This window comes from Strigops habroptila, chromosome 3 (assembly GCF_004027225.2).
Source record: "Strigops habroptila isolate Jane chromosome 3, bStrHab1.2.pri, whole genome shotgun sequence".
NCBI classification, from domain to species: domain Eukaryota; kingdom Metazoa; phylum Chordata; class Aves; order Psittaciformes; family Psittacidae; genus Strigops; species Strigops habroptila.
This window is the reverse complement of record NC_044279.2, coordinates 931,616-959,549: the sequence shown is the minus strand read 5'-3', so window position 1 is coordinate 959,549 and position 27,934 is coordinate 931,616. Positions and strand designations below refer to the sequence as shown.

General features: G+C 63.3%; 2 protein-coding genes and 1 non-coding gene across 3 annotated transcripts; 2 read left to right on the top strand and 1 right to left on the bottom strand.

Moving 5' to 3' along the window:
- Nucleotides 1–853: 853 nt before the first annotated feature.
- Nucleotides 854–6,359, bottom strand: OPN1SW (opsin 1, short wave sensitive). Its single transcript, XM_030480431.1, has 5 exons — nt 5,975–6,359; nt 4,561–4,729; nt 3,807–3,972; nt 2,134–2,373; nt 854–1,082 (listed from the first exon to the last, which is right to left on the bottom strand). Exons 1-5 carry the CDS (start codon nt 6,318–6,320, stop codon nt 960–962), a joined length of 1,044 nt encoding a protein of 347 aa, XP_030336291.1. The 5' UTR covers nt 6,321–6,359; the 3' UTR covers nt 854–959.
- A 1,083-nt stretch (nt 6,360–7,442) lies between these two features.
- Nucleotides 7,443–7,514, top strand: TRNAP-AGG. Its single transcript has one exon. It is a non-coding gene; the product is annotated as a tRNA-Pro (tRNA).
- A 9,040-nt stretch (nt 7,515–16,554) lies between these two features.
- Nucleotides 16,555–26,493, top strand: FLNC (filamin C). The gene is made up of 8 exons (XM_030480396.2): nt 16,555–16,583; nt 17,233–17,588; nt 20,198–20,446; nt 21,600–21,697; nt 22,727–22,877; nt 24,470–24,588; nt 24,702–24,779; nt 26,254–26,493. The coding sequence occupies exons 2-8, from the start codon at nt 17,252–17,254 to the stop codon at nt 26,491–26,493; spliced, it is 1,272 nt and encodes a 423-aa protein (XP_030336256.2). The 5' UTR covers nt 16,555–16,583; nt 17,233–17,251.
- The last annotated feature ends 1,441 nt before the right edge of the window (nt 26,494–27,934 follow it).

The following is a 27,934-nucleotide window of genomic DNA, read 5'->3' as shown; positions in this document are numbered from 1 at the left end:
CTCAGAACCACTCCAACCCCACGGATGGCTCTCAACACCATCCCAACCCCATGGATGGGGGGCTCAGAACCACTCCAACCCCATGGATGGCTCTCAACATCATCCCAACCCCATGGATGAGGCCTCAGCACCATCCCAACCCCATGGATGTGGGGCTCAGAACCACTCCAACCCCATGGATGAGGCCCCAGCACCATCCCAACCCCATGGATGGGGGGCTCAGAACCACTCCAACCCCATGGATGAGGCTCCAGCACCATCCCAACCCCATGGATGAGGCTCCAGCACCATCCCAACCCATGGATGTGGGGCTCAGAACCACTCCAACCCCATGGATGGGTCTCAACACCATCCCAACCCCATGGATGTGAGGCTCAGAACCACCCTAGCCCCATAGATGAGGCCCCAGCCTCAATCCAACCCCATGGATGGGATCCATCCTTGTCCCAACCCCATGGCTGGGATCCAGCCCAGCCCCATGGGTGGGGGGCTCAGCACCAACTTAGCCCCATAGATGAGGCCTCAGCATAACCCCAGCCCCATGGATGGGGCTCAGCCCCCCTCCAGCCCCATGGATGAGATCCAGCATCACCCCAGCCCCATGGATGGAGGGCTCAGCATCACCCCAGCCCCACAGATGAGCAGCTCAGCCCCATGGATGGGTGGTGAACACCATCCCACCTCCCTGCCCCACCACTGCCCGTGTGTCCTGCTCAGGCCAATGCTGCAGAGCCCCACAGTGACACCTCCATGGGGCACAGCACCGTGGGGCTGAGACCCCCATCCCCACCCCATTGTGGGGCCAAGACCTCCATCCCCACCCCATTGTGGGGCCACAGATGCTCCTCGTTGCTTTGGGACCATGGTGGTGGTTTATTGTCCCACCAGCACCTACATCTAGGCCGGCCGTGGGGTGGCCCCAGCCCCACAGCGAGGGGGGGGCCGTGGCTGGTGGCTCCTCAGCTGGGGCCGACCTGGCTGGAGGACACGGAGGAGACCTCGGTCCTCTGGGCAGAGCTGGACACGTCCGACTCGTCCGTCATGGGCTTCCCACAGACCATCTCCATGATGCAGCCGCGGAACTGCAGGTGGGAATGGGGCAGGATCAGCCCCACGGGTCCCCATCCCCTCATCTCCCATCCCTTTGGTGGCACCTTGGTCCCATCTCCTGGCTCTGGGGACGTGGAGATGGCCCTGGGCATGCCCCATCGCTCAGCACAAGGTGTTCCTGGTCCACGAGTGTCCCCAACATTCCTGCTCCATGGATGTCTTTGGGTACCCCAGGGTGTCCCCGTCATCTGCGTATCCCGTGGTGTTCCCATTGGCTGGTGTCCCTGAACCTCAGATGTTCTTGAACCCCTGGATGTCCTCATCATCCATGTGTCCTGGGGTGTCCCCGTCACCCCCATTTCCTTGGATATCCCCATCATCCTCATGTCCCGTGGTCTCCTTGGTCCCCAGATGTCCTTGAGCACACAGGATGTCCCCATTGCCCTGATGTCCCTGGATGGCTCCACAGTCTGGGTGTCCCCATCACCCCGGTTTCCTTAGGTGTTCCCATCATCTGGGTGTCCCAGGATGTCCCTGGTCCCCAGAGGTTCCTGAGCACCCTGGGGTGTCCCCATCACCCATGTGTCCCCATTGCCCGGGTGTCCTGGGATGTCCCTGCTCTCCTGATACCTTTGAGCACCCTGAGGTGTCCCCATTGTCTGGGTGTCCCTGAGTGTCCCCATTGCCCGGGTGTCCCTGGATACCCCCATCTCCCAGATGTCCTGGGGTGTCCCTGGTCCCCAGATGTTCCCAAACCCCTGGATGTCCCCACTGTCCATGTGTCCCTGAGTGTCCCCATCACCCAGGTTTCCTTGGATGATCCCATCATCCTTATGTCCCATAATGTCCCCCTTGCCCTGGTGTCCTGGCATGTTCCTAGTCCCCAGATGTTCTTGAGCAGCCCAGGATGTCCCCATCACCCGGTGTCCCACGATGTTTCTGGTCTCCAGATGTTCTCAAAGCCCTGGATGTCCCCATTGCCCACGTGTCCCATGGTGTCCCCACTGTCCCTGTGTCCTGGGGTGTCCCCATCGCCCAGCTTTCCCCGGGTGTCCCCTGGTGTCCCCACTGTGCCGGTGGCACCTGTTTGTTCATGAAGCAGTAGATGATGGGGTTGTAGATGCAGGAGCTCTTGGAGAAGAAGGCGGGGATGGTGACCAGGCGCAGGTCGATGCCGTGGTCGCGGTTGTTCACCATGTACATGGCCAGGGCCGCGTAGGGCACGTAGCAGAGGCAGAAGGACCCCACCATCACCACCACCATGCGCGACACCTCCCGCTCCGCCTTCTGCGTCGTGGCCGACTCCTGCTGCTGCGCCGCCACCTGCGCCGCGCGCGGGGACAACCCCATCCCGTATCCATCCCGTACCCAACCCGTACCCATCCCGTACCCATCCCGTATCCATCCCATAAACAACCCATACCCATCCTGTATCCATCCCATATCCATCCCATATCCATCCCATAAACAACCCGTACCCATCCCGTACCCATCCCGTATCCAACCCATACCCATCCCGTACCCATCCTGTATCCATCCCATATCCAACCCATACCCATCCTGTACCCATCCCATACCCATCCTGTATCCATCCCATACCCATCCCGTATCCATCCTGTATCCAACCCATACCCATCCCATATCCATCCTGTATCCCTCCCATATCCATCCCATATCCATCCCGTACCCATCGCATATCCATCCCGTATCCAACCCATATCCATCCCGTACCCATCCCGTATTCATCCTGTATCCAACCCATACCCATCCCGTACCCATCCCATATCCATCCTCGTCTATCCTCATCCATCCATCCCACCTCCATCCATCCCACCTGCACCCAGGCACCGACACCTGCATTCATCCCATATCCATCCCATATCCACCCTGCATCCATCCATCCCGTACCCATCCCATATCCACCCCCACCTATCTTCATTCATCCTGCATCCATCCATCCCACCTCCATCCCGTATCCATCCCGCCTGCGCCAAGCACCGACACCCATGGGAACCACATCCTGCATCCATCCCGCATCTGCCCATCCCTCCTCCATCCCATAACCATCCATCCCACCTGCGCCCAGGCATGGATACCCATGGGAACCACCTCCATCCATCCTGTATTCACCCCGTATCCATCCTCATCTATCCTCACTCATCCTGCATCCATCCCATATCCATCCATCCCACCTCCATCCTGCATCCATTCTGCATCCATCCATGCACCCATCCCATCTCCATCCATCCCACCTCCATCCTACCCCATCCTACATCCATCCCACCTGCACCCAGACATGCCACCCATGGGCACCTCCATCCATCCCATATCCATCCCATATCCATCCATCCCAGCTCCATCCTGCATCCATTCTGCATCGATCCATCCATCCCACCTGTGCCAGCCGTGCCACCCATGGGCACTTGCAGCCATCCTGCCCCCATCCCGCTCTGTCCTTCTGCCCAAACAGCCCTTCCTACCTCCATCCCTCCCTCTCCCTCTATCAGCCTCCATCTCCATCCCTCCCTCTCTCTTCCATACATCCCTCCACCTCCATCCCTTCATCTCTCCATCCTTCTTTCCCTCCCTCCCACCCAGTAGCACTCACTCCCTGTCTTGCCATCTCCCCTCCCTCCCTCCATCTCTCCATTCCTCCATCTCTCCATTCCTCCATCCCTCCCTTCCTCGCTCCCTCCCTTTGGCCGTGTCTCCCTCCATCCGTCCCGCCCTCCCGTGCCGTTCCCAGCCTCACTCACGGCGCGCAGGGCGCTCAGCAGCTGCGAGTAGGAGAAGATGATGAGGGACAGGGGCACGATGAAGCAGAAGATGAAGAGGAACCACGTGTAGTACTCGCTGCGGTACTTGGTGCCCACCGTGTACCAGTCGGGGCCACAGGAGCACTGCAGCCCCTCGGGCACGTACCTGCGGGCACCGCGCTCAGCACCGCACCTGGCACCCCACAGCACCCCTATGGGGCCCCTATGGTACCCTTATGGCATCCCTACAGCATCCCATGGCACCCTATGGGGCCCCTGTGGTACCCCTATGGCATCCCATGGTACCCTATGGCACCCCTATGGAACCCCTGTGGCACCCCAATGTCACCCCTATGTCATTCCATACTCCCCCCACGTCACCCTATGGCACTCCATGGCATACCTGTGGCACCCTAATGTCACCCCATGCCACCCCATCTCCCCCAGTGTCACCCTAGTGTCACCCACGTCACCCCATGCCACCCCCATGTCATCTCATACCCCCCTGTGTCACCCTATGTCACCCTGTGCCACCCCTATGCCACCCCAGTGGCACCCCTACATCATCCTATGGCACCCCATAGCACCCCTACGTCATCCTATGGCACCCTAATGTCACCCCTACATCATCCTATGGCACCCTAATGTCACCCCATACCCTCCCGTGTCATCCCATGCCACCCCAGTGTCACCCCACACCCTCTCTTACCCCTATGCCCCCCCCGTCTCCCCATGTTGCCACCCCGTGCCCCACCTGCTCCACCCGAAGAAGGGGGGGATGGCGACGCCGATGCCGATGACCCACGTGGCCACCACGACCACCAGCGCGTGCTTGGAGGTGAAGCGGAAGTTGCCCAGGGGCTTGCAGATGACCATGTAGCGCTCAAAGGCCAGGAAGGCCAAAGACCAGCCCGTGACCAGCCCTGGGGACACCACGGAGGGGGCTCAGACCAGCACCAGCCCAGCCGGCTCCTCCAGCCCCACCAGACCATGGTGGCCACCTCAGCTCCTATAGGTCCAGTAGACCATGGTGGTCAACCCTACCTTGAGTCCCATCAGACCATGGCAGTCACCTCAACTACTGCAGCCCCACCAGATTACAGTGGTCACCTTAACTCCTATAGGTCCAGTAGACCATGGCAGTCAACCCTACTTTGAATCCCACCAGACCATGGTTGTCAACCCCACCTATAGCCCAATCAGACCATGGTGGTCACCTCAGCTCCTATAGGTCCAGTAGACGATGGTGGACAACCTCTGAGCCCAGTCAGACCAACCCAGCTCCTCTGAGCCCCACTGGATGATGGTGGTCACCCCTACCTACAGGCATGTTCATCTACCCACTAGTTGATCATGGTCACCCCGGCTCCTATAGGTCCAGTAGACCCCAGTGGTCAACCCTACCTTGAGCCCCATCAGACCATGGTGGTCACCTCAACTCCTCCAGCCCTACTGGATTATAGTGGTCACCTTAACTCCTATAGGTCCAGGAGACCATGGTGGCCAACCCTACCTACAGCCCCACCAGTTGATGATGGTTACCCCAGGTAACTCCTGCAGGTCCGGAAGGGCACAGTGGTCACCCCAGCTCCTATAACCCTATGGTGGTCAACCCTATGTACAGCCCCACCAGTCCATAGTGGTCACCCCTACCCCCAGCCCCACCAGATGACTGTGGTCACCCCAGGGCTTTCAGCCCCACCAGACCATGGTGATTGCTGCTACCTACAGCCCCAATAGATCCCAGTGGTCAACCCTACCTCGAGACCCATCAGACTGTGGTGGTCACCCCAACTTCTCCAGCCTCACCACATTATAGTGGTCACCTCCACCCCTATAGTTCCAGCAGGCCATGGTGGTCAACCCTTCCTTGAGCCCCATTAGACCATGGAGGTCACCCCAACTCCTATAGCCCTACAAGATGATGGTGTCTAACCCAAGTCTTTCAGCCCCATCAGACCATGGCGGTCACCCCAACTCCTCCAACCCTACCAGATGATGGTGGTCAACCTGTCTTCCAGCTCCAACAGACCCTGGTGGTAAACCCAACTCCTCCGGCCCCACCAGACGATGGTGTCCAACCCAAGTATTCCAGCCCCACCAGTCCATCAGAGTCACTCCAACTCCTCCAACCCCACCACACGACAACGGTCCCCCCTCCAACCTACCTGCGGTGGCCCCCATGAAGCCCTCAAAGGCACACACATGCTTGCCGAAGACGAAATAGCCCTGCGAGCTGGAGACGAAGACGGTGAAGATGCAGAAGATGCAGGCGAGGAACCCGCAGAAGGAGATGTTCACCAGGATGTAGTTGAGGGGCTGCCTCAGCTTCTTGTACTTGATGGTGACCACCAGCACGATGGCGTTCAGGGGGGTGCCCACCAGGAACGCGAAGCCCATGAAGGCCGTCTGCAGGTAGAAGGCCCATGGTGGGGCGATGTGGTACTGGGGACCGTCCCAGGGGCCACCGAGGGACCCGTTCTTGAACAGGTAGAACTCCTCCTCACCCGACATGGTGCTGGCCTTGGGGGGGGGGCTCAGGGGGGGCCTCGGGGGTCCCGGCCCTCCCCTTCTCATATACCCTGCTCCCAAAGCCGCTTATGGGCTGAGGTGGGATCAGGGCTTCAGCCATGGGCAAACTTGGGGATTAGGAGGGGCTAAACCCGGCTCAGGTCCTAATCCTGCTCCTTAAGCCGGGCTGAGGCGATTGTGGGGCTGCCGGGGGATTTGGGGGGGTAAAGGGGGGGCTTAGAGGGGGTAAAAGGGGGTTTGAGGGGGGCTGAGGTGGGTTAAGGGGGGTTTGGGAGGGGGTAAAGGGGGATTTGGACACACACACCCCCCCCCCAGCGACACCGCGGCGACCCCGAGGTGGGTGATGTTGGTCAGGGGTGGCCTGGGAGGGCCAAGGGGGTGATGGGGGGTCCCAATGGGACCATGAGCACCCTCAAGGTGGTCCCAAAGCTCCAAGGGGATGGGGAGAGGTGGAGGGGACCTGGAGGGGAGAGTTGGGGGGGAATTAATGGAGGGCACTTTGGGGGTGCACAGTTGGGGGGTTACTTTGGAGGTGCATTGCAGGAGAGGTATTCACTTTGGGGGTGAACTTCTAGGGGGAGCACTGCTGAGGGGTTCATGGTTGGGGGTCACTTTGGGGGTGCATCTCAGGGGGACATGTTCACTTTGGGAGTGCACTGCTGGGGGGTACATTGATGGGGTCACTTTAGGGGTGCACTGCTGGGGTGCATTGCGGGGGGGGTCATTTTGGGGGTGCATTGGTGAGTGTGCACAATTGGGGGTGCATTTCAGGGGGCATCAGTTTGGGGTGCAGTTCCGGAGGGGGCATGGCTGTGTCTTCACTTTGGGGGTGCAGTGCTGCGGAGTGCCCGATTGGGGGTGCATTACGGGGGGATACATTGATGGGGGGGTCACTTTGGGGTGCATTTTTGGGGGGGTCACTTTACGGCTGCACTGCTGGCGCTGGCTATTCATTTTGGGGTGCACTTTTAGGGGTGCCCTGCAGGGGCTGTGTGTTCATTGGGGGTTCACTGTTCATTTGGGGTTCACATTCAGGGGTCCCCCCCGGTGGGGGGGTGGTTTCAGGTCCCCCCCAGACACAGCCGCGCTGCACTCCCGCACAGCGGCTCGTTGGTCTAGGGGTATGATTCTCGCTTAGGGTGCGAGAGGTCCCGGGTTCAAATCCCGGACGAGCCCAAACCTTTTCCTTCCCCACCTCGCTCCATGCACCCCATTTCCTGCCCCCCCCCCCCCCGCGCCGTGGGGCCTCTGTGGGGCAGGAAGGATGAGCACAAGCGGCTTAGGGGGGGATTAAGGCTGTTAGGGCCCCCCCATCGCGGGCTTGGGGGTGCATATAAAGGCTGGTGGAGAGAAGTGGGGTGGTGGTTGCACTGTGCTGTACCAAACCACGCTGTACTGGGCTGTACTGGAGCCTACTGGGCTGTACCAGGCTGGACTGGGCTGGACTGGGTCATATTGGGCTGGACTGGGTCAGGTCTGGTTGTACTGTACCAAACCATGCTGTACTGAGCTGATAAGGCTGGACCCGGTCATACTGGCCTGTACTGTGCTGGGCTGGGCTGGACTGGGTCATACTGGGCTGGATTGGGTCATACTGGGCTGTACTGGGCTGTACTATACTATACTGGGCTGATGGGGCTGGACTGAGTCATACTGGGCTGTACCATACTGTACTGGGCTGGATTGGGTCATACTGGGCTGTACTGGGCTGTACTATACTATACTGGGCTGATGGGGCTGGACTGAGTCACACTGGGCTGTACCATACTGTACTGGGCTGGACTGGGTCATACTGGGCTGGACTGGGTCAGGTCTGGTTGTGCTGTACCAAAACACACTGTACTGGGCTGTACTTGGTTATACTGGACTGAACTGCACCAGGTTGTACCATATTGTACCGGGCTGGATTGGGCTGGACTGGGTCATACTGGGCTATACTGGGTTGGACTGGGTCATAGGGGCTGTACTGGGTCATACTGGGCTGGAGTGGGTCGCACTGGGCTGTACTGGGCTGTGCTGGGCCAGGCCCCCCCCCATGACTCAGGGACCCCCCAGTCGCAGGCAGGAGCCATCAGTAGGTTCCAGAGTGAACGCTCATCACAATGCAGCCCGGAGCGGGGGGGGGGGGACACTGGGAGGGGACAGCGACACTGGGGGGGGGTGTCGGGGCGGGGGGGGGGGGGGCGTGGTGGTGGTGTTGCCATGGCAACCAGCGGCGCCACCCGCCGGGCCCGGTGACCCTGGGGACCGTCACCCTGGTGTGGGGCGCAGGGTGCCCGCAGCAGCGGCCATGGAGCTCAGCGAGTCCCCGTCCGTGGGCAGTGAGTGCGGCAGCGGGACCCCCACCCCGGGGCGGGCACCCCCAAATGGGCACCCCCGAATGGGCACCCCATGGGGATGGGCTCCCCCCAAAACGGGCACCCCAGGGGCACCAGCACCCCCCAAAATGGGCACCCCAGGGGCACCAGCACCCCAAAATGGGTGCCCTATGGGCACCGGCACCCCCAGGATGGGCATCCTAAGCAGGAGCATCCCAAAGATGGGCACCCAAAGGAAGGACACCCCAAAAAGGGTCATCCATAAGTATTGGCACCCCCAGGGTGATGGGTACCCCAAGGATGGGTAACCCGTAAGGAGGGGAACCCCAAAGAGAGGCACCCATAGGTATTGCCACCCTAAGGATGGGTACTCCAAGGATGGGCACCCCGAAGAGGGGCAACCCAAGGAAGGGCACCCACGGACACCAGCACCCTCCAGGATGGGCATCCTAAGCAGGAGCACCCCATAAGGATGAGCACCCAAAAGAGGGGCACCCCAAAGAGAGGCACCCCCAGGTACTGGCACCACCAGGGTGATGGACACCTCAAAGATGGGCACCAAAAGCGGGGACACCCCATAAGGAAGGCTACCCCATAAGAAATGGAACCCCAAAGAAGGGCGCCCATAGGTATTGGCACCCCCAGAGTGATGGGCACCTCAGGGGTGAGCACTGACCCCAAAGAGGGGCACCCATTGGCACCTGCACCCCAGGGATGGGCACCCCAAAGAGGGGCACCCCATAAGGATAAGCACTGGCTCCTCCAGGAATGGGCACCCCAAGGACAGACAACCCAACGCAGGGCACCCATAGGTATTGGCACCCTAAAAGGATGGGCACCTCAACGATGGTCACCCCATTGCTGGTCACCCCAAGGAGGGTCACTCATAGGTATTGGTGTCCCATAAGGATGGGCACCTCAACAATGGGCACCTCATTGCTGGTCACCCGAAAGAGGGGCACCCATAGGTGTTGGCATCCCATGAGGATGGGCACCCCGAGGATGGGCACCCAAAGAATGGTCACCCTGGGGCTGGTCGCACAAGGAAGGTCACCCCAAGGAGGGACACCCCACAGAGGGTCACCCATAGGTATTGGCAACCCCAGCGTGATGGTCACCCCAGGACTGATCTCCCCAAGGCTGGTCACCCCAAAAAAGGGCACCCATAGGTATTTGCACCCTTTAAGGATGGGCACCTCAACGATGGCCACTCCAAGGAGGGACACCCCATAGGGCTGGTCACCCTAGGGCTGGTCACCCCAAAGAGCGACACCCATAGGTATTGGCACCCCATAAGGATGGGCACCTCAAAGATGGGACCCCAAGGAGGGACACCCCAAAGAGGGTCAACCATAAGTATTGGCACCTCTAGGGATGGACACCCCAACAATGGGCACCCCAAGGAGAGGCACCCATAGGTACTGGAACACCATAAGGATGGGCACCTCAATGATAGGCACCCCAAAGCTGATTACCCCAGTGAGGGTCACCCATAGGCATTGGCACCCTATAAGGATGGGCACCTCAACAATGGGCACCCCAAGGAGGGACACCCCATAGGGCTGGTCCCCATGTCCATACCCGTGTCAGTGATGCTGTTCGCAGTGGGTGCGGGTGCTGCGGGCACCCCTCGGTTGGTCACCCCAAAGAGAGGCACCCATTGGGCTGGTGTCAGTGCTGGTGCCAGCGCCAATGACACTGTGCTCAGCGGTCCTGTGGGTGCTGTGGGTACCCAGGGTGGGTGCCATGCTGTGCCATGCTGTGTCAATGGCACTGAGCTCAGTGGTGCTGTGGGTGCTGTGGGTGCCCAGGCTGGGCGCACTGCAGGGTGGGTGGGTGCCATGCTGTGCCAGTGTCAGTGATGCTGTGCTCAGTGGTCCTGTGGGTGCTGTGGGTACCCAGGGTGTGTGCCATGCTGTGCCATTGACACTGTACTCAGTGGTCCTGTGGGTGCCCAGGGTGGGTGCCCGGGGTGGGTGCCATGCTGTGCCATGCTGTGCCATCCTGTGCCGTGCTGTGCCAGTGACACTGTACTCAGCGGTGCTGTGGGTGCCTGGGGTGGGTGCACTGCAGAGTGGGTGGGTGCCATGCTGTGCTGTGCTGTGCCAATGATGCTATGCTCAGCAGTCCTGTGGGTGCCCGGGGTGGGTGCCCGGGGTGGGTGCCATGCTGTGTCAATGGCACTGAGCTCAGTGGTGCTGTGGGTGCCCGGGGTGGGTGCCTGGGGTGGGTGCCCGGGGTGGGTGCCATGCTGTGTCAATGACACTGAGCTCAGTGGTGCTGTGGGTGCTGTGGGTGCCCGGGGTGGGCTCACTGCAGGGTGGGTGTGTGCCATGCTGTGCCAGTGTCAGTGATGCTGTGCTCAGTGGTGCTGCGGGTGCTGTGGGTGCCCGGGGTGGGTGCCCGGGGTGGGTGCCATGCTGTGTCAATGGCACTGAGCTCAGTGGTGCTGTGGGTGCCCGGGGTGGGTGCCATGCTGTGTCAAGGACACTGAGCTCAGTGGTGCTGTGGGTGCTGTGGGTGCCCGGGGTGGGTGCCCCGCTGTGGGGTGCGGTGTGACTGATGCGGTTGGCAGCGGGCCTGCGGGCGCTGCGGGCCGAGCTGGGCGCGCTGCAGGCGGGGCAGGCGGCGGAGCTGGGGCAGCTGCAGCGGGCGCTGGCGCGGGCGCAGGCCGAGGGGGCCGCGGTGGCCGCGGTGGCCGAGCAGGAGGCGGCCGAGGCCACGCGGCTGCGGGACGAGGTGTCGGCGCTGCGCGAGGAGCTGCGGCACCGGCGCGAGCCGGAGCCCCCCCCCCGGAGCCCCCGCGCCGCAGGTACCCGCTGACGGAGGCGCCGCGGGTGGTGACGGTGGGTGGTGGGTGATGGTCATAGTGCGGTGGTGGCCATGGTGAGAACATGATCATTGAGTGGAGGGATGGAGGACATGGTGGGATGGTGGTCATGGTGGGGTGGTGGTGGTGGTCAAGGTGGGCATGGTGGTCATGGAGTGGTGGGAACCATGGGTATGGTGAGAGCATGGTCATTGAGAGGTGGGATGGAGGATGTGGTGGTGGACGTGGTGGGGTGGTGGCCGTGGGGTGGTCTGAAGGTTGCCATAGTGGGATGGATGGTGGGCATGGCATAGTGAGATGATGGTCATGGTGGGATGGTGGGCACGGTGTAGTGGGTGATGGGCACAGTGGGATGGTGGCCATGGTGAGAATGTGGTCATTGAGTGGTGGGATGGAGGATATGGTGGTGGTCATGGTGGGATGGTGGCTATGGGGTGGTATGAAGGTTGTCATAGTGGGATGGATGGTGGCCATGGTGGGATGGTGGGCACAGTGAGAACATGGTCATTGAGTGGTGGGATGGAGGATATGGTAGTGGTCATGATGGGATGGTGGCCGTGGGGTGGCATCAAGGTTGCCATAGTGGGATGGGTGGTGGCCATGGCATGTTGGGGTGGTGACCGTGGTGGGTGGTGGCCATAAGAACATGGTCATAGGGTGGTGGGATGGTGGCCCTGGTGTGGTAGGGTGGGGGGCGTGGTAAGAATGTGGTCATTGAGTGATGGGGTGGAGGACATGTGGTGGTCATGGTGGGATGGTGGCCTTGGGGTGGTATGAAGGTTGCCATAGTGGGATGGATGGTGTCCATGGCATGGTGGGGTGGTGGGCATGGTGTAGTGGGCGATGGGCATAGTGCGGTGGTGGTCACTGAGTGGTGGGCTGGTGGCCATGGTGTGGTGGGATGGTGGATGTGGTGGTGGGCATGGCATGGTTGGTGGTGGCCTTGGTGCCATGGTGGTTATGGGGTGGTATGAAGGTTGCTATCGTGGGATGGATGGTGGCCATGGCATGGTGAGGTGGTGGTTGTGGGGTGGTGGTTGTGGGGTGGTGGCCATGGGGTGGTGGGTGGTGACCGTGGTGGGATGGTGGCCACGGAGTGATGGCTGATGGTTGCCATAGTGGGGTGGTGGGCATGGAGCAGTGGGATGGTGGGCATGGTGAGAATGTGGTCATTGAGTGGTGGGATGGTGGCCATGGAGGGGTGGTGGACATGGTGGGATGGGTGGTGGTCAAGGTGTGGTGGGGGGCATGGTAAGAATGTGGTCATGGAGTGGTGGGGTGGTGGCCATGGTGGGATGGTGGACATTGTGGTATGGGGGTGTTGGCCATGGAGGGGCTGGTGCCATGGGCTGGGTTCCATGGGGCTGATGTGGGTGCTGTGGGGCTGATGCCATGGGGTGTGTTCCATGGGGCTGCTGTGGGTGCCGTGGGGCTGAGGTGTGTCCCATGGGCCGTGCAGAGGAGCTGGTGCTGCCGCCGGTGCAGCAGGAACCGCTGGAGAAGGAGCCCTGGGGGCTGCAGCTCTGCCAGCCCCAGCGCTGCCACCACCTCTGCTGCCGCCGGTACCACCCACAGCACCCACAGCACCCATGGGACCCCACACAGCCCACAGAGCCCATGGGCCCCGTCCTTGTGCCCTCCTGGCCATGGCCCCATCCACGTCCCCAGTGCCCCCTGGCCGTGTCCCACCAGCCCATGTCCCCAGTGTCCCCATGACTGTGCCCCAGTGGCTCCTGTCCCCATGGCCATGTCCCTCCTGTCCCCTGACCTGTGTCCCTCCTATCCGGTGACCCATAGGACCCCTGTCCCCATGGCCATGTCCCCCTTGTCCCCTTGGCCATATCCTCTGTGCCCCCTGGCAGCGTCCCCCCTGCCTCCGTGTCCCCATGGCCATGTCCCCTCTGTCACAGCCCCCTGTCCCCATGGCCATGTCCCCCGTGTCCATGTCCCTGTCCCCATGGCCGTGTCCCCCATGTCCCCATCTGCCCCCCACCTCCTGCCCCCCGCAGGTGCCCCGAGGGCCAGAGCCCCTTCAGCGCCTCCCCCCCCTTCGACGACTTCATCGACTTCGCTGACCCCAACCACGAGGGGACCCTCGGCCAGGTACGGGGGGGGCACACACGGGTTTGGGGGTGCCACCGAGGGGGGTGTCACCGACCCTGTCCCTGTCCCCTCCCCAGGACAGCACCAACAGCCTCAAGCCCTTCATCCTCTTCGTCGTGGCCTCCACCATCATCTTCCTCTTCCCCTTCCTGAAGCAGACCTGGGAGAACCTGAGCACCCCACAAGCACCCTGACCCCCCCCCCCGGAGCATCCGGATACCCCCAGAGCACCCTGACCCCCCCCCCGGAGCATCTGACCCCCCCCGGAGCATCCGGACACCCCCAGAGCTCCCCGAACCCCCCTCTTGCACCCTGGCACCTCTTGGAGCATCCGGACACCCCTTGGAACAACTGGGCACCCCCCATCGCACTGACCCCCCCAATGGAGCACTCTGACCCCCTGTGACACCCTGACCCCCTCCCAAGCGCCCTGAACCCCCTCAAAGCATCCTGACCCCCCCTGAAGCATCCGGACACCCCCCCATCACCCTGACCCCCCCTAAAACACCTTGACCCCCCCCAATCACCCTACAGCACCCTGACCCCCCCCAAGCACCCTAAACCCCCCCAAAGCACTTGGACCCCCCCCCATCACCCTGACCCCCCCTTTGGAACACCCTGACCCCCCCCAAACCAATACACCATTCCCCCCCCACCAAGGACAAGGGTCCTTGGGGTGGGGGGGCCACCCATGGGTGCACCCCAATGTATGTCTCTGTGTGCATGTGCGACCCCCCCACCCCAGGACGTGCCCCCCCCCCCCCTCCCCTGCCCCCCCCCGGGGTATTTTGGGTGCCGGGTGCGTGGCTGTGACTCGATGGGTTATTTATAGGTGCTGGCGCAGGCGCCTGGGACCGTGCCCCCCCCGTCACCCCCCGCTTTGTCACCCCCTTTGTCACCCTCTTTGTCACCCCCCATCACCGAGCGGTGCCCCCCCAGGGAAACTGAGTCACAAAGGGGGGGGTGCGATGGGAGAGGACCCCGAATCCTGCCCCCCCCCCCCATCCCCACCCATGGGTGCCCCCCCCGCACCCACTGGAAGCTTCCAGGGCCGGTGACACACCGGAACTGGGGGGAACCTGATACCCCCCCCCCAAAAATCACCCCCCCCCCATGAAGGACCCGGATGTGGAGCACTCGGCACCCACCCAAGTGTGTCCCCCCTCAACCAGCACCAAAGGGGGGGCACCAAGATGTTGGGGGGCCCTGGGGGGGGGCCAGAGGGTTTTAGGGGGTCCTGAGAGGGGGTCGCGAGTGAGTGAGTTTCCTGGGGGCGCTGGGCGGGATTTGGGGTGCGAATGGTGCTGAGATGTATTGGGGTGCTGGTATTGGGGTGCTCATGGTATTGGGGTGCTGGGTGCCAGGTAATGGGGTGCTCAGAGGGCCCGGGGTATTGGGGTGCCACGTATTGGGGTGCTCTGGTGCCTGAGGCGTTGGGGTGCCTGGGTATTGGGTTGCTGAAGTATTGGGGTGCTGGGTGTCAGGTATTGGGGTGTTGGGGTACGCAGGGTGCCAGGTATTGGGGTGCCCTGGTACCTGGTGTTGAGGTAATGGGGTATTGGGGTGCTGGGGTGCCCAGGACATTGGGGTGCCAAGTATTGGGTTGTTCTGGTGCCTGAGGTGATGGGGTGCTCGATATTGGGGTGCTCCGGGTGTTGGGGTATTGGGGTGCCCGGAGTGGTACCGGGTGTCAGGGTGCTGGGTTTTGGGGTGCTGGGGATTTGGGGTGTCGGGGTACAGCTGGCTCAGGATAATGGGGTGTTGGGGTGTCTGGGCTATTGGGGTGTTGAGCGTTTGGGGTGCCGCTGTTTCAGGGTGCGGGGGTGCCAAGGTTTGGGGGTGCCGGTGTTTCGGCTTGAAAGATTTCGGGGGTGCTGGTTTCTGCGGGTTTGGGGTGTTGGTGTTTGGGGGTATCGGGGTTTGGGGGTGCCGGTCTCTGTTGTTTCGGGGGTACCGGTGCCTGGGGGTAGCGGTGTTTGGGGGTGCCGGTGCCATGAGGTGCCGGGTTTGGGGGGTGCCGGTCTCTGGGGTTTGGGGGTGCCGGAGCCGGGGGGTGCCGGGGTTTGGGGTTCCCGGTGCCCGGCGGTGCCGTGTTTGGGGGTGCGGGCCCGGGGGGGTGCGGCGGGGCTATAAATAGCGGGTGCGGTCACCCCCCCCCCCCCGGCCGGCCCATGCGGGGCGGGACGGGCCGGGCCGGGGCAGCGCTTAAAGCCGCCGCCCCCCGGGACACACCGGACACACGGACCCTGCTCCGGCCGGGAACAGACCGGGATCAGACCGGGAACACACCGGACCCCGCTCCGACCGCGAACCGACCGGATCCAGCGCCGGGAACCGACCGGGAACAGACCGGACCCTGCTCCGACCGGGAACCAGCTCCGCCACCGGGAACTCGCACCGGGATTGCCCCAGGACAACAGCCCCCGGCACCGGGAACCGGGACCCGCCCGGGACCCCCCCAGCCGGGACACCGGGATCGAGCCGGGACCCCCCACCCGGGATATCGGGATTGAGCCGGGACCTTCACCCGGGACATCGGGGCTGATCCAGGACACCGGGACCCCCCGAACCGGGACCCCAGCACCCCCCAGGACTCCTTCAGGACACCGGGACTGATCCAGGACCCCCCTCCCCGGCGCCGGGATTGGCTTGGGACCCCCCCCCAGGGCACCGATACAGATCCAGGGCCCCCACCCAAGGCACTGATCCGGAATACCAGCACCGATTCGGGACCCCCCCCCAGGACCCCCACTTGAGCGACCGGCACTGACTTGGGACCCCCCCAAGGGCACCGATACCGACCCAGGACCCTGATACTGATCTGGGACCCCCCCTTGGGCCTCTCACCCAGGACCCCCATTTGGGCGACTGACTTGGGACCCCCACCCAGGACACCGACCCCCAACCCCGGACCCCGACACTGATCCGGGACCCCTATTTGGGCCTCCCACCCAGGACACCGACACCAACCCAGGACCCTCACCCAGGACCCAGGTACTGATCCAGGGCCCCCACTTGGGCCTCCTACCAGGACACCCCCCCCCGGACACCCTCCCTCACCCAGGACCCCCATAGGAACCCCAATACCCACCCGGGACCCCCATAAGGATCCTGATACCCACCCGGGACCCCCCCCATAAGGGCCCTGATACCCACCCAGGACCCCCCCCATAAGGGCCCTGATACCCACCCAGGACCCCCATAAGGACCCCAATATCAACCCAGAACCACCACCCAGGACCTCGATACCAATCCAGGACCCCCATAAGGACCCCAATACCCACCCGGGACCCCCATAAGGATCCTGATACCCACCCAGGACCCCTCATAAGGGCCCTGATACCCACCCAGGACCCCCTCCTGGGACACTGACCCTCACTCAGGACCCCCGTAAGGATCCCTATACATATCCAGGACCCCCATAAGGGCCCCGATACCCACCCAGAACCCCCATAAAGACCCCAGTAACACCTCAGAACCACCACCCAGGACCCTGATATCAATCCAGGACCCCCATCAGGACCCCTATACATATCCAAGACTCCCATCAGGACCCCAATACCCACCCAGGACCCCCGTAAGGACCCCGATACCCCCCCCAGCACCCCTATTTGGGCCTCAGCAGCACCCCGTCACCCTCCAGGCCCCCCATCGCCAGCAGCATGAACTCGACGCTGGAGGCGCAGCCGGGCGAGGAGCCCGAGGAGCTGCCGGCCACCGAGAAGGACCTGGCGGAGGACGCGCCGTGGAAGAAGATCCAGCAGAACACGTTCACGCGCTGGTGCAACGAGCACCTCAAGTGCGTGCACAAGCGCATCGGGGACCTGCAGCGGGACCTGAGCGACGGGCTGCGGCTCATCGCGCTGCTCGAGGTGCTCAGCCAGAAGAAGATGGGCCGCAAGTACCACCCGCGCCCCAACTTCCGACAGATGAAGCTGGAGAACGTCTCGGTGGCCCTCGAGTTCCTGGAGCGGGAGCACATCAAGCTGGTGTCCATCGGTGAGTGTGCGAGGGGGGTGCGAGGGGGGTGCAATGGGATGTGCGATGGGGGTGCGATGGGGTGTGTGTGTGATGGGGGTGTGATGGGGTGTGCAATGGGGTGTGTGATGGGAGTGCAATGGGGTGTGCAATGGGGTGCGATGGGGTGCAATGGGGTGTGTGAAGGGTGTGCAATGGGTGTGCGATGGGTGTGCAATGGGGTGTGCAATGCGGTGTGTGATGGGAGTGCGATGGGGGTGCGATGGGATGTGTGAAGGGTGTGCAATGGGTGTGCAATGGGGTGCAATGGGGTGTGTGAAGGGTGTGCAACGGGTGTGCGATGGGGTGTGCGATGGGGGTGCAATGGGGTGTGCAATGAGGTGTGTGATGGGGTGCAATGGGGTGTGTAAGGGGTGTGCAATGGGGATGGAATGGGGGTTTAGGTGGAGTGAGGGTCAGTGTGAAGGGGGGTGATAGAAGGGTGAGTGTGCAAGGGTCGGGGTGATGGACAAGAGAGAGTGAGGGGTGAGTGTGTGAGGGTGATGGGGTGGAATGAGGGATAAGCGTGCAAGGGAAGGGTGATGCATAAGTGTGAGTGAAGGGTGGGTGTGCAAGGGTAAGGGTGAGAGCAAAGGGTTGGGGTGATGGACAAGGGCGAGTGTGCAAGGGGAGGGTGACGGTGAGTGGGACTAAGGGGTGAGTGTGAGGGCGAGTGTGCAAGGTCGGGGTGATGGACAAGAGAGAATGGGACGTGAGTGTGTGAGGGTGATGGGGTGGAAAGGGATGAGTGTGCAAGGGAAAGGTGATGTGGGAGTGAGGGGTGAGTGTGCGAGGGCTGGGGTGATGGAAGGGTGAGTGTGAGCGATGGGGTGGATGAGGGGTGAGTGTGCGCGAGTAGAAGTGATGGAGGGGTTAGGAGAGGGGAGCGTGCAAAGGTGAGGGGCTGGAGTGAGTGTGCAAGGACGTGAGTGATGGCCAAGGGTGAGTGTGCAAGGGCAGGGGTGGGAATGGGGAGTGAGTGTGTGAGGGTGTGCAAGGGTTGGGGTGATGGAGGGGTCGGGGGGTGAGTGTGCACGGGTAATGGTGAACAGGAATGGGACAAGTGTGCAAGAGAAAGGGCCAAGCGAGGATGGGGCCGTGGGTGAGTGTGCAAGGGCGGGGGCAGTGGAGGAGTGTGCGAGCGGGGGGTGATGCTGAGCGTGCAAGAGCAGCGGGTGAGCGCGACCGGAGCCGGGGATGAGCGTGCAAGGGCCGGGCCCGTGCAAGGGGCCGTGCAAAGGGGCTGCACGAGGGGCGGCCGCGCTGAGCTCACCCTTGGCTCGGGGCCTGTGCCCGTGCGTTCACCCTCCGCGCACTCGCGTGTGCAAGCCCCTTGCACGCCCGTTTGCACACTCACCCCCCCCACGCTGCACATGGGGGGGGGGTGATGTTGCCCCTTCCCCCTTTGCACACTCACTCGTGCCCCCCCTTCGCACACTCACCCAGCCCCCCCCCCCCCGTGCCCAGATGTTTTGGGGGGGGGGGGGCCGCATCTGCAGCGGGTTCGTGCCCGAAACACGATCGCTAATGGGGGGGGGCGGTGGGGGAGGGGCGGTGGGGGAGGGGGAGGGGCCGGCTCGAGGGTCCGCGCGCAGGGCGGGGGGGGGAGGGGCGGAATGCCTGGGGCTCCCCTCCCCCACCCTCGGTTTAACCCACCCCCCCCCAAGGGTCAGGGGACCCCCAAAATGCTGGGGGGGGGGAGCACCGCAGGGTGCTATGGGGGGGCCGGGGGACCCCCAGGGTGCTGTGATGGGGACCCCCAAAGCGCCTCGTGGGGGGACCCCAGGGTGTTTTGGGGGGTCATGGGACCCCCATGGTGCTGGGGGGGACGACCCTAAGGTGCTGTGTGGGGTCAGGGGACCCCCAAGGGGCTGGGGCAGGCACCGCAGGGTGCTATCAGGGCATCCTGGGACCCCCAGGGTGCTCTGATGGAGACCCCGATGTGATGGGGGGGCTCAGGGTGCTGTGGGGTGTCCTTGGGGTTCAGGAACCCTTCTCCATGGTCTCGGGGTGCCCCGCTGCTGGCGGTGGGGTGTCAGCCCTTCACCCCATGGTTTGGGGTACGCCGATGCTGGCAATGGGGTGTCAGGTCCCTTCCCCATGGTCTTGGGGTCTCCCCATGGTCACGGGTGGCCCCCCCGCCTGCAATGGGGTGTCAGCCCCTTGCCCCATGGTTTGGGGGTACCCCGATGCTGGTGATGGGGTGCAGGTCCCTTCCCCATGGTTTGGGGGTGCCTCAATGCTGGTGATGAGGTGCCAGCCCCTTGCCCCATGGTTTGGGGGCACCCCGATGCTGTCAATGGGGTGTCAGCCCCTTGCCCCATGCTTTAGGGGTACCCCGATGCTGGTGATGGGGTGCAGGTCCCTTCGCCATGGTTTGGGGGTGCCCCAATGCTGGTGATGGGGTGCCAGCCCCTTGCCCCATGGTCCGGGGGCACCCCGATGCTGTCAATGGGGTGCCAGCCCCTTGCCCCATTATTTGGGGGTGCCTCGATGCTGCCAATGAGGTGCCAGCCCCTTGCCCCATGGTTTGGGGGTGCCCCCCCGGGTGCTGGCTCTGGGGTGACTCTCCCCCCCTTCCCCCCCCGCAGACAGCAAAGCGATCGTGGACGGGAACCTGAAGCTGATCCTGGGGCTGATCTGGACGCTGATCCTGCACTACTCCATCTCCATGCCCATGTGGGAGGACGAGGAGGAGGAGGAGGCGCGGCGGCAGACGCCGAAGCAGCGGCTGCTGGGCTGGATCCAGCACAAGGTCCCGCAGTTGCCCATCACCAACTTCCACCGCGACTGGCAGGACGGGAAGGCGCTGGGGGCGCTGGTGGACAACTGCGCGCCCGGTCAGCGGGGGGCTGGGGGGGGTGTGGGGGGGGTTTGGGGGGTGTTTGGGGGTCTTAGGGGGGTCTTAGGGGGGTCTTATTGGGGGCAGATGGGTCTTAGAAGGGTCTCCGGGGGGTATTGGGGGGTCTTAGGGGGGTCTTATTGGGGGCAGATGGGTCTTAGAAGGGTCTCCGGGGGGTATTGGGGGGTCTTAGGGGGGGCTTATTGGGGGCAGATGGGTCTTAGAAGGGTATTGGGGGCTCTAAGGGGGGGCTTATTGGGGGCAGATGGGTCTGGGGTGGGTAGAGGAGTCCTGAGGGGGGTCTTAGGGGGGTCTTGGGGGGTCTTAGAGGGGGCTTAGAGAGGTCTTAGGGGGGTATTGGGGGGTCTTGGGGAGTCTTACGGGGTCTTAGAGAGGTCTTAGGGGAGTGTTTGGGGATCTTAGGGGGGTCTTATTGGGGGCAGATGGGTCTGGGGTGCATAGAGGAGTCCTGAGGGGGGTCTTAAGGGGGTCTTGGGGTGTCTTAGAGGGTTCTGGGGGGTCTTAGAGGGGGCTTAGAAGGGTCTCGGTGGGGTCTTGGGGTGTCTTGGGGGGTCTTGGGGGGTCTTAGGGGGTCTTAGAGAGGTCTTAGGGAGGTGTTTGGGGGTCTTAGGGGCGTCTTATTGGGGGCAGTTGGGTCTTAGAAGGGTTTTGGAGGGTCTTAGGGGGGCTTATTGGGGGCAGATGGGTCTGGGGTGGGTAGAAGGGTCCTGGGGGGGGCTTAGAGAGTTCCTGGGGAGGTCTTAGAGGGGTCTTGGGGTGAATAGAAGGGTCTCAGATGGGTCTTAGAGCAGTCTTGGGTGGTCCTGGGGGGCTTAGAGGGGTCTTGGGGGGTCTTAGAGGGGTCTTATTGGGGGCAGATGGGTCTTAGATGGGTCTCAGGAGGGTATTGGGGGGTCTTAGGGGGAGCTTATTGGGGGCAGATGGGTCTTGGGGGGGGTCTTCGATGGGTCTGGGGGCATTAGTGAAGTCTTGGGGGGAGTCTTGGGGGGGTCTTGGGGCAGGTAGAGGCCTCTTAGAGGGCTCTTAGATGGGTAGAGGAGTCTTGGGGGGGATCTTGGGGGAGAAGGGGGCATTGGGGGGCTCTGGGGGGGTCTCTGTGGTGCTGACCCCCCCGGCCCCCCCGTTGCCAGGCCTGTGCCCGGACTGGGAGAGCTGGGACCCGAACCAGCCGGTGCAGAACGCGCGCGAGGCCATGCAGCAGGCGGACGACTGGCTGGGGGTGCCCCAGGTATGGGGGTGCCCCAGGAATGGGGGTGCCCCAGGAAGGGAGGGCACAGGGGGGCACTGTCCCCATGGCATGGGGCAGACGGGGATGTGGGGTGCTGGGGAGTCCCATGATGGGGTATTGGGGGGTCCTCAGGGGTGTCTCTGGGTGTTGGGGGGTCCCTGTAGATGTTGGGGTCCCCTATCATTGGGGTTCCATAAGGGGGGATCTCTCAGCACAGATGGTCCCTGTGGGTACAGGGGTGTCCCCAGGGTGTCCCTGAGTATGGGGGGATCCCTGTGGGGTGCCTGTGAGTGTAGGAGGGTCCCTGGGTATGGGGTGTCCCTGGGGGTATTGGGGTGTCCCTGAGCATCGGGGGGTCCCCTGGGGGTGCCGAGTGGTCCTTGGGATGCCCCATAGCACAAACCACCCCCGAGTGGGTGCTGTTGGGTGCTGTTGGGGGGGGGTGTTTTGGGGGTCCCCATTGGGGTATTGGGGGTCCCCATTGGGGTCCCTGTGGGTCCGAGGTGCTCTGATGGGTGCTATTGGGATGGGTGTTTGGGGGGTCCCCATTGGCGTCCCTGTGGGTCCTGGGTGCTTTGATGGGTGCTATTGGGGTGGGTGGTGTTGGGGGTCCCCATTGGGGTCCCTGTGGGTCTGAGGTACTCGGGTGCTATTGGAGTGGATGGTGTTGAGGGCCCCCATTGGGGTGTTGGGGTCCCCATTGGGGTCCCTGTGTGTGCCGGGCACTCTAATGGGTGCTATTGGGGTGGGCGATGCTGGGGGCCCCCATGGGGGTCCCCGTGTGTGCCGGGCACTCTGATGGGTGCTATTGGGGCGGGTGATGCTGGGGGTCCCCACGGGGGTCCCCGTGTCTGCCGGGTGCTCTGACGGGTGCTATTGGGGCGGGTGATGCTGGGGGCCCCCACGGGGGTCCCCGTGTCTGCCGGGCGCTCTAATGGGTGCTATTGGGGCGGGTGATGCTGGGGGTCCCCACGGGGGTCCCCGTGTGTGCCGGGCGCTCTGACGGGTGCCGCTGGGCGCCCCCCCCAGGTGATCGCCCCCGAGGAGATCGTGGACCCCAACGTGGACGAGCACTCGGTCATGACCTACCTGTCCCAGTTCCCCAAGGCCAAGCTCAAGCCGGGGGCGCCCCTGAGGCCGCGGCAGCCCCAGCCCGCGCGCGCCCGCGCCTACGGGCCCGGTACGGCAGCGGCACGGGGGGGGGCACGGGGGGGCACGGGGGGGGTCATGGGGGGGACACGGGGGCACATGGGGGGGACACACACAGGGACACACACAGGGGACACAGGGGGGAACACATGGGGGGGGCACTGTGGGGGGACACAGGGGGGACATGAAGAGGGGGTGTGGGGTGATGTGGGGAGGGGGTGTGGAATGGGGACCCAGGGCTCTGCTCCGAGAACAGGGACCCCTTTCCAAGCTTGGGGTGCACCAAGGTGTCATCCATAGGCAGGGACACCCCAAGGTGCCGCCTATACCCAGGGACACCCCAAAGTGTTACCCATAGCCAGGGACACCTCAAGGTGCCATCCATACCCAGGGACACCCCAAAGTGTCAGCTGTAACCAGGGACACCCCAAAGTGCCGCCCATACCCAGGGACACCCCAAAGTGTCAGCTATACCCAGGGACACCCCAAGGTGCCATCCATAGCCAGGGATACCCCAAGGTGCCACCTATACCCAGGGACATCCCAAAGTGCTGCCCGTACCAAGGGACACCCCAAAGTGTCAGCTGTAACCAGGGACACCCCAAAGTGCCGCCCATACCCAGGGACACCCCAATGTGCCACCTATACCCAGGGACACCCCAAGGTGCCACCTATATGCAGGGACACCCCAAAGTGCTGCCCGTACCCAGGGACACCCCAAAGTGCCGCCCATACCCAGGGACACCCCAATGTGCCACCCATATCCAGGGACACCCCAAGGTGCCATCCATAGCCAGGGATACCCCAAAGTGCCACCTATACCCAGGGACACCCCAAAGTGCCACCCATACCCAGGGACACCCCAAAGTGCCACCTATACCCAGGGACACCCCAAAGTGCCACCCATACCCAGGGACACCCCAAAGTGCCACCTATATGCAGGGACACCTAAGGGGCACCCCAGAATCCCCCAGTAACACTCTTGGACCCCCTACGGTGCCACCCATATCTGGGGACACCCCAGCGTCCCCCACAACACCACCCGAACCCAGGGACACCCCAAAGCACCACCTATACCCAGGGACACCCTCGGACCCCCAAGGTCCCCCCCATAACCAGGACACCCCAAAGTGCCACCAATACCCAGGGACACCCAAGGGACACTCCAGGGTCCCCCAATGACACTCTTGGACCCCTTAAGGTGCTTCCCACATCTGGGGACACCCCAGGGTCCCCCACGGTGCCACCCACACCCAGGGACCCCACTTCTGACCCCCAGCGTAGCCCCATGCTCAGGGTCCCTCAAGGTCCCCCCCAAACCCAGGGACACCCTTAGACCCCTCCCCATGTTCCCCCCCATAACTGGGAACTCCCTCAGTCCTTTGGGGTCCCCCCCATACCCAGGAACACCCCAAAGCGCCACCCACACCCTGGGACACCCTTAGACCCTCCCAGGGTCCCCCCCATGCCCAGGGACCCCCTTTGGCCCCCAAGCTCCCCCTTGCCCAGGCTGCCCAGCTCCCCCCGGGCACCCCAAGTTAGTGACGCCCGCGGGTGCCCCCGGTGCTGGGGCCCCCCCTGGGGCGCTGGGGCCCCCCCATTGACCCCCCCCGGCCCCCCCAGGCATCGAGCCGCAGGGGAACGTGGTGCTGCAGCCGGCGCGGTTCACGGTGGAGACCCTGGACGCCGGCGTGGGAGAGGTCCTGGTCTATGTGGAGGACCCCGAAGGCCACACCGAGGAGGTGAGGGGGTGCCCTGACCCCCCTTGGGGTGCCCTGACACCCCCCTCCCCCGCTATGGGTGTCCCCCGGTCTCATCACCCCCCGTTTTGGGGGTCTCCCCCCCCCCCCCCCAGGCTAAGGTGGTGCCCAACAATGACAAGAAGAGGACGTACAGCGTCACCTACGTGCCCAAGGTGGCCGGGCTGCACAAGGTGAGGGGGCACCCATGGGTGCTGGGGGGGGGGTCTCTGGGAGCGGGGGATAAGGATCCAGTTAGGGTCCCCCTTGGGTATTGCATTGGGGGTCCCTTTGGGGTCCCATTAGGGTCTATTGGGGGACCTTTGGGGGGTCCCTGGGGGGACATTGCAATAGGGAAAACCTTGGGGAGACCCTTGGGGGTCCCACTAGGTTCTATTGGGGGGTCTTTGGGGGTCTATGGGGGGGGGGGCATAAGGACCCAGTTAGGATCCCCCTTGGGTATTGCATTGGGGGTCCCTTTGGGGTCCCATTAGGGTCTATTGGGGGACCTTTGGGGGGTCCCTAGGGGGGACATTGCAATAGGGAAAACCTTGGGGAGACCCTTGGGGGTCCCATTAGGGTCCACTGGTGTTTCGTGGGTGGTCCCATGAGGGTTCCTGGAGGGACAATGGAACAGGGGGGCTTTGAGGGTCCCATTAGTGTCCCTGGCGGGGTTTCTTGGGGGTCTCTGGTAGGACATTGCAATAGGGGGGCCCTTTGGGGGTCCCATTAGAGTCCATTGGGGGGCCTTTGGGTGTCTTTGGGATGTTGCAATTAGGGGAACCTTAGGGAGACCCTTGGGGGTCCCACTGGGGTCCCATTGGGCTCCCATTGAGGTCCCATTAGGGTCCCTATGGAAGACACTGGGGGTCCCTGAGGGCCATTCTGGGGGTTCTTGAGGGGTTTCTTGGGGTCCCTGGTAGAATATTGTAATTAGGGGGGCCCTTGGGCATCCCATTAGTCCCTTGGGGGTCCCTTGGGGGTTCCTGGGGAGGACACTGCAACAGGGAATCTCTTGGGGTGTCCCATTAAGGTGGATGTGGGAGCTCTTGCTGGTCTCTGAGGGGGACAGTGCAATAGGAGGGGGTTTGGGGGTCCCATTAGGGTCCATTGGGGAGCCTCTGGGGGCTCCTGAGGGAGCAGACACTGCAATAGGGGGACCATGAGGGGACTTTTGGGGGTCCCTGAGGGCCATGATGGGGCTTCCTGTGGGGTTTCTTGGGGTTCCATGAGGGGACATTGCAATAGGGGGCACCTTGGGGGTCCCATTAGGGTCCATTGCGGGGTTCCTTGGGGGTCTCTGGTGGGACATTGCGATAGGGGGACCCTGAGGGGACTCTTGGTGGTCCCTGGGTGGTTTCTTGGGTGCCCGTGGGGGCACATTGCAACAGGGGGTCCCTTGGAGGTCCCATTGGTGCCCATGACGGGCCCTTTGGGGTCCCTGAGGGCCATGCTGGGGGTCCATAAAGGACCATTGCAACAGGGGGGGACTCTTGGGGGTCCCATTACGGTCTATGAAGGTGCCTTTGGGTGTCCCTGGTGGGTCAGCGCTGGGGACCCCCCCCCCAGCACACAGCACTGGGTGCCCCCCATTGCGTCCCCCCGCGGTGCCGGTGGCCGATGGGGGCAGCGAGGCCCCCCCTGAGCCCCGTGTCCCCCCCGTCGCAGGTGACGGTGCTGTTCGCGGGGCAGAACATCGACAGGAGCCCCTTCGGGGTGGGGGTGGCCATGGCGCTGGGCGACGCGGGCAAGGTGACGGCGCGCGGGCCCGGCCTGGAGCCCACCGGCAACGTGGCCAACAAGCCGACATACTTCGACATCTACACCGCAGGTGGGTGCCGGCGGCGCCGAGCCCCTGGCCTCGTGGTGCCACGGCCATGGCATGGTCTGCTGGCTCTGGGACCATGACCATGGTGGTGCTGGTGGCTCTGGGGACACATCCCTATGGTGGCATGGCCATGGGGTGGGCTGGTGGCTCTGGGGACATGTCCTCGTGGTGCCATGGCCATGGTGGTGCTGGTGGCTCTGGGGACCACTTCCTCATGGTGCTATGGCCATGGCATGACCTGGTGGCCAGAGGGATGTGTCTCCATGGTGCCATGGCCATGGTGTGGCTTGGGGATGTGTGCTTGTGATGCCATGGCCATGGCCTGGTCTGCTGGCTCTGAGACCATGGTCATGGGTTGGCCTGGTGGCCCTGGTGCCATGTCCTCATGATGCCATGGCCATGGTGTGGCTTGGGGATGTCTTCTTATGGTGCCATGGCCATGGCATGAGCTGGTGGCTCTGGTACCATGGCCATGGGGTGGCCTGGTGGCTCTGGGGACATGTCCTCATGGTGCCATGGCCATGGTGGTGCTGGTGGCTCTGGGGACATGTCCTCATGGTGCCATGACCATGGTGGTGCTGGTGGCTTTGGGGACATGTCCTCATGGTGCCATGACCATGGTGGTGCTGGTGGCTCTGGAGACACATCCCGATGGTGCCATGACCATGGTGGTGCTGGTGGGGACACGTCCCTACGGTGGCATGGCCATGGGGGAGGCTGGTGGCTCTGGGGACACGTCCTCATGGTGCCATGGCCATGGTGTGGCTTGGGGACGTGTGCTCATGATGCCATGGCCATGGCATGAGCTGGTGGCTGGTGGGATGTGTCCTCATGGTGCCATGGCCATGGTGGTGCTGGGTGGCACCGAAGCCATGTCCTCATGGTGTTGTGGCCTTGGCATGGTTTAAAGGCTCTGGGGACATGTCCACATGGTGCCATGGTCATGGCATGAGCCGGTGGCTGGAGGGATGTGTCCTCATGGTGGCATGGCCATGGCGGTGCTGGTGGCTCTGGGGACACATCCTCATGACGACATGGCCATGGCATGGCCTTGTGGCACTGGGTCACATCCTCATAGTGGCATGGCCATGGCATGGCCAGGTGGCACCGAGACCATGTCCTCATGGTGGTGCGGCCTGGTGGCATTGAGGGCATGTTCTCATGGTGCCAGGGCCATGGCATGACCGGGTGGCTCTGGGTCCATGTCCTCATGGTGCCATGGCCATGGCATGACCGGGTGGCTCTGGGTCCGTGTCCTCATGGTACCATGGCCATGGCGTGACCGGGTGGCCCTGGTGCCATGTCCTCATGGTGCCATGGCCATGGCATGACCGTGTGGCTCTGGGTCCATGTCCTCATGGTACCATGGCCATGGCGTGACTGGGTGGCTCTGGGTCCATGTCCTCACGATGACATGGCCATGGCATGACCGTGTGGCTCTGGGTCCATGTCCTCACGATGACATGGCCATGGCGTGACCGGGTGGCCCCGGTGCCATGGCCATGCCTGAGCGGTGTCCCC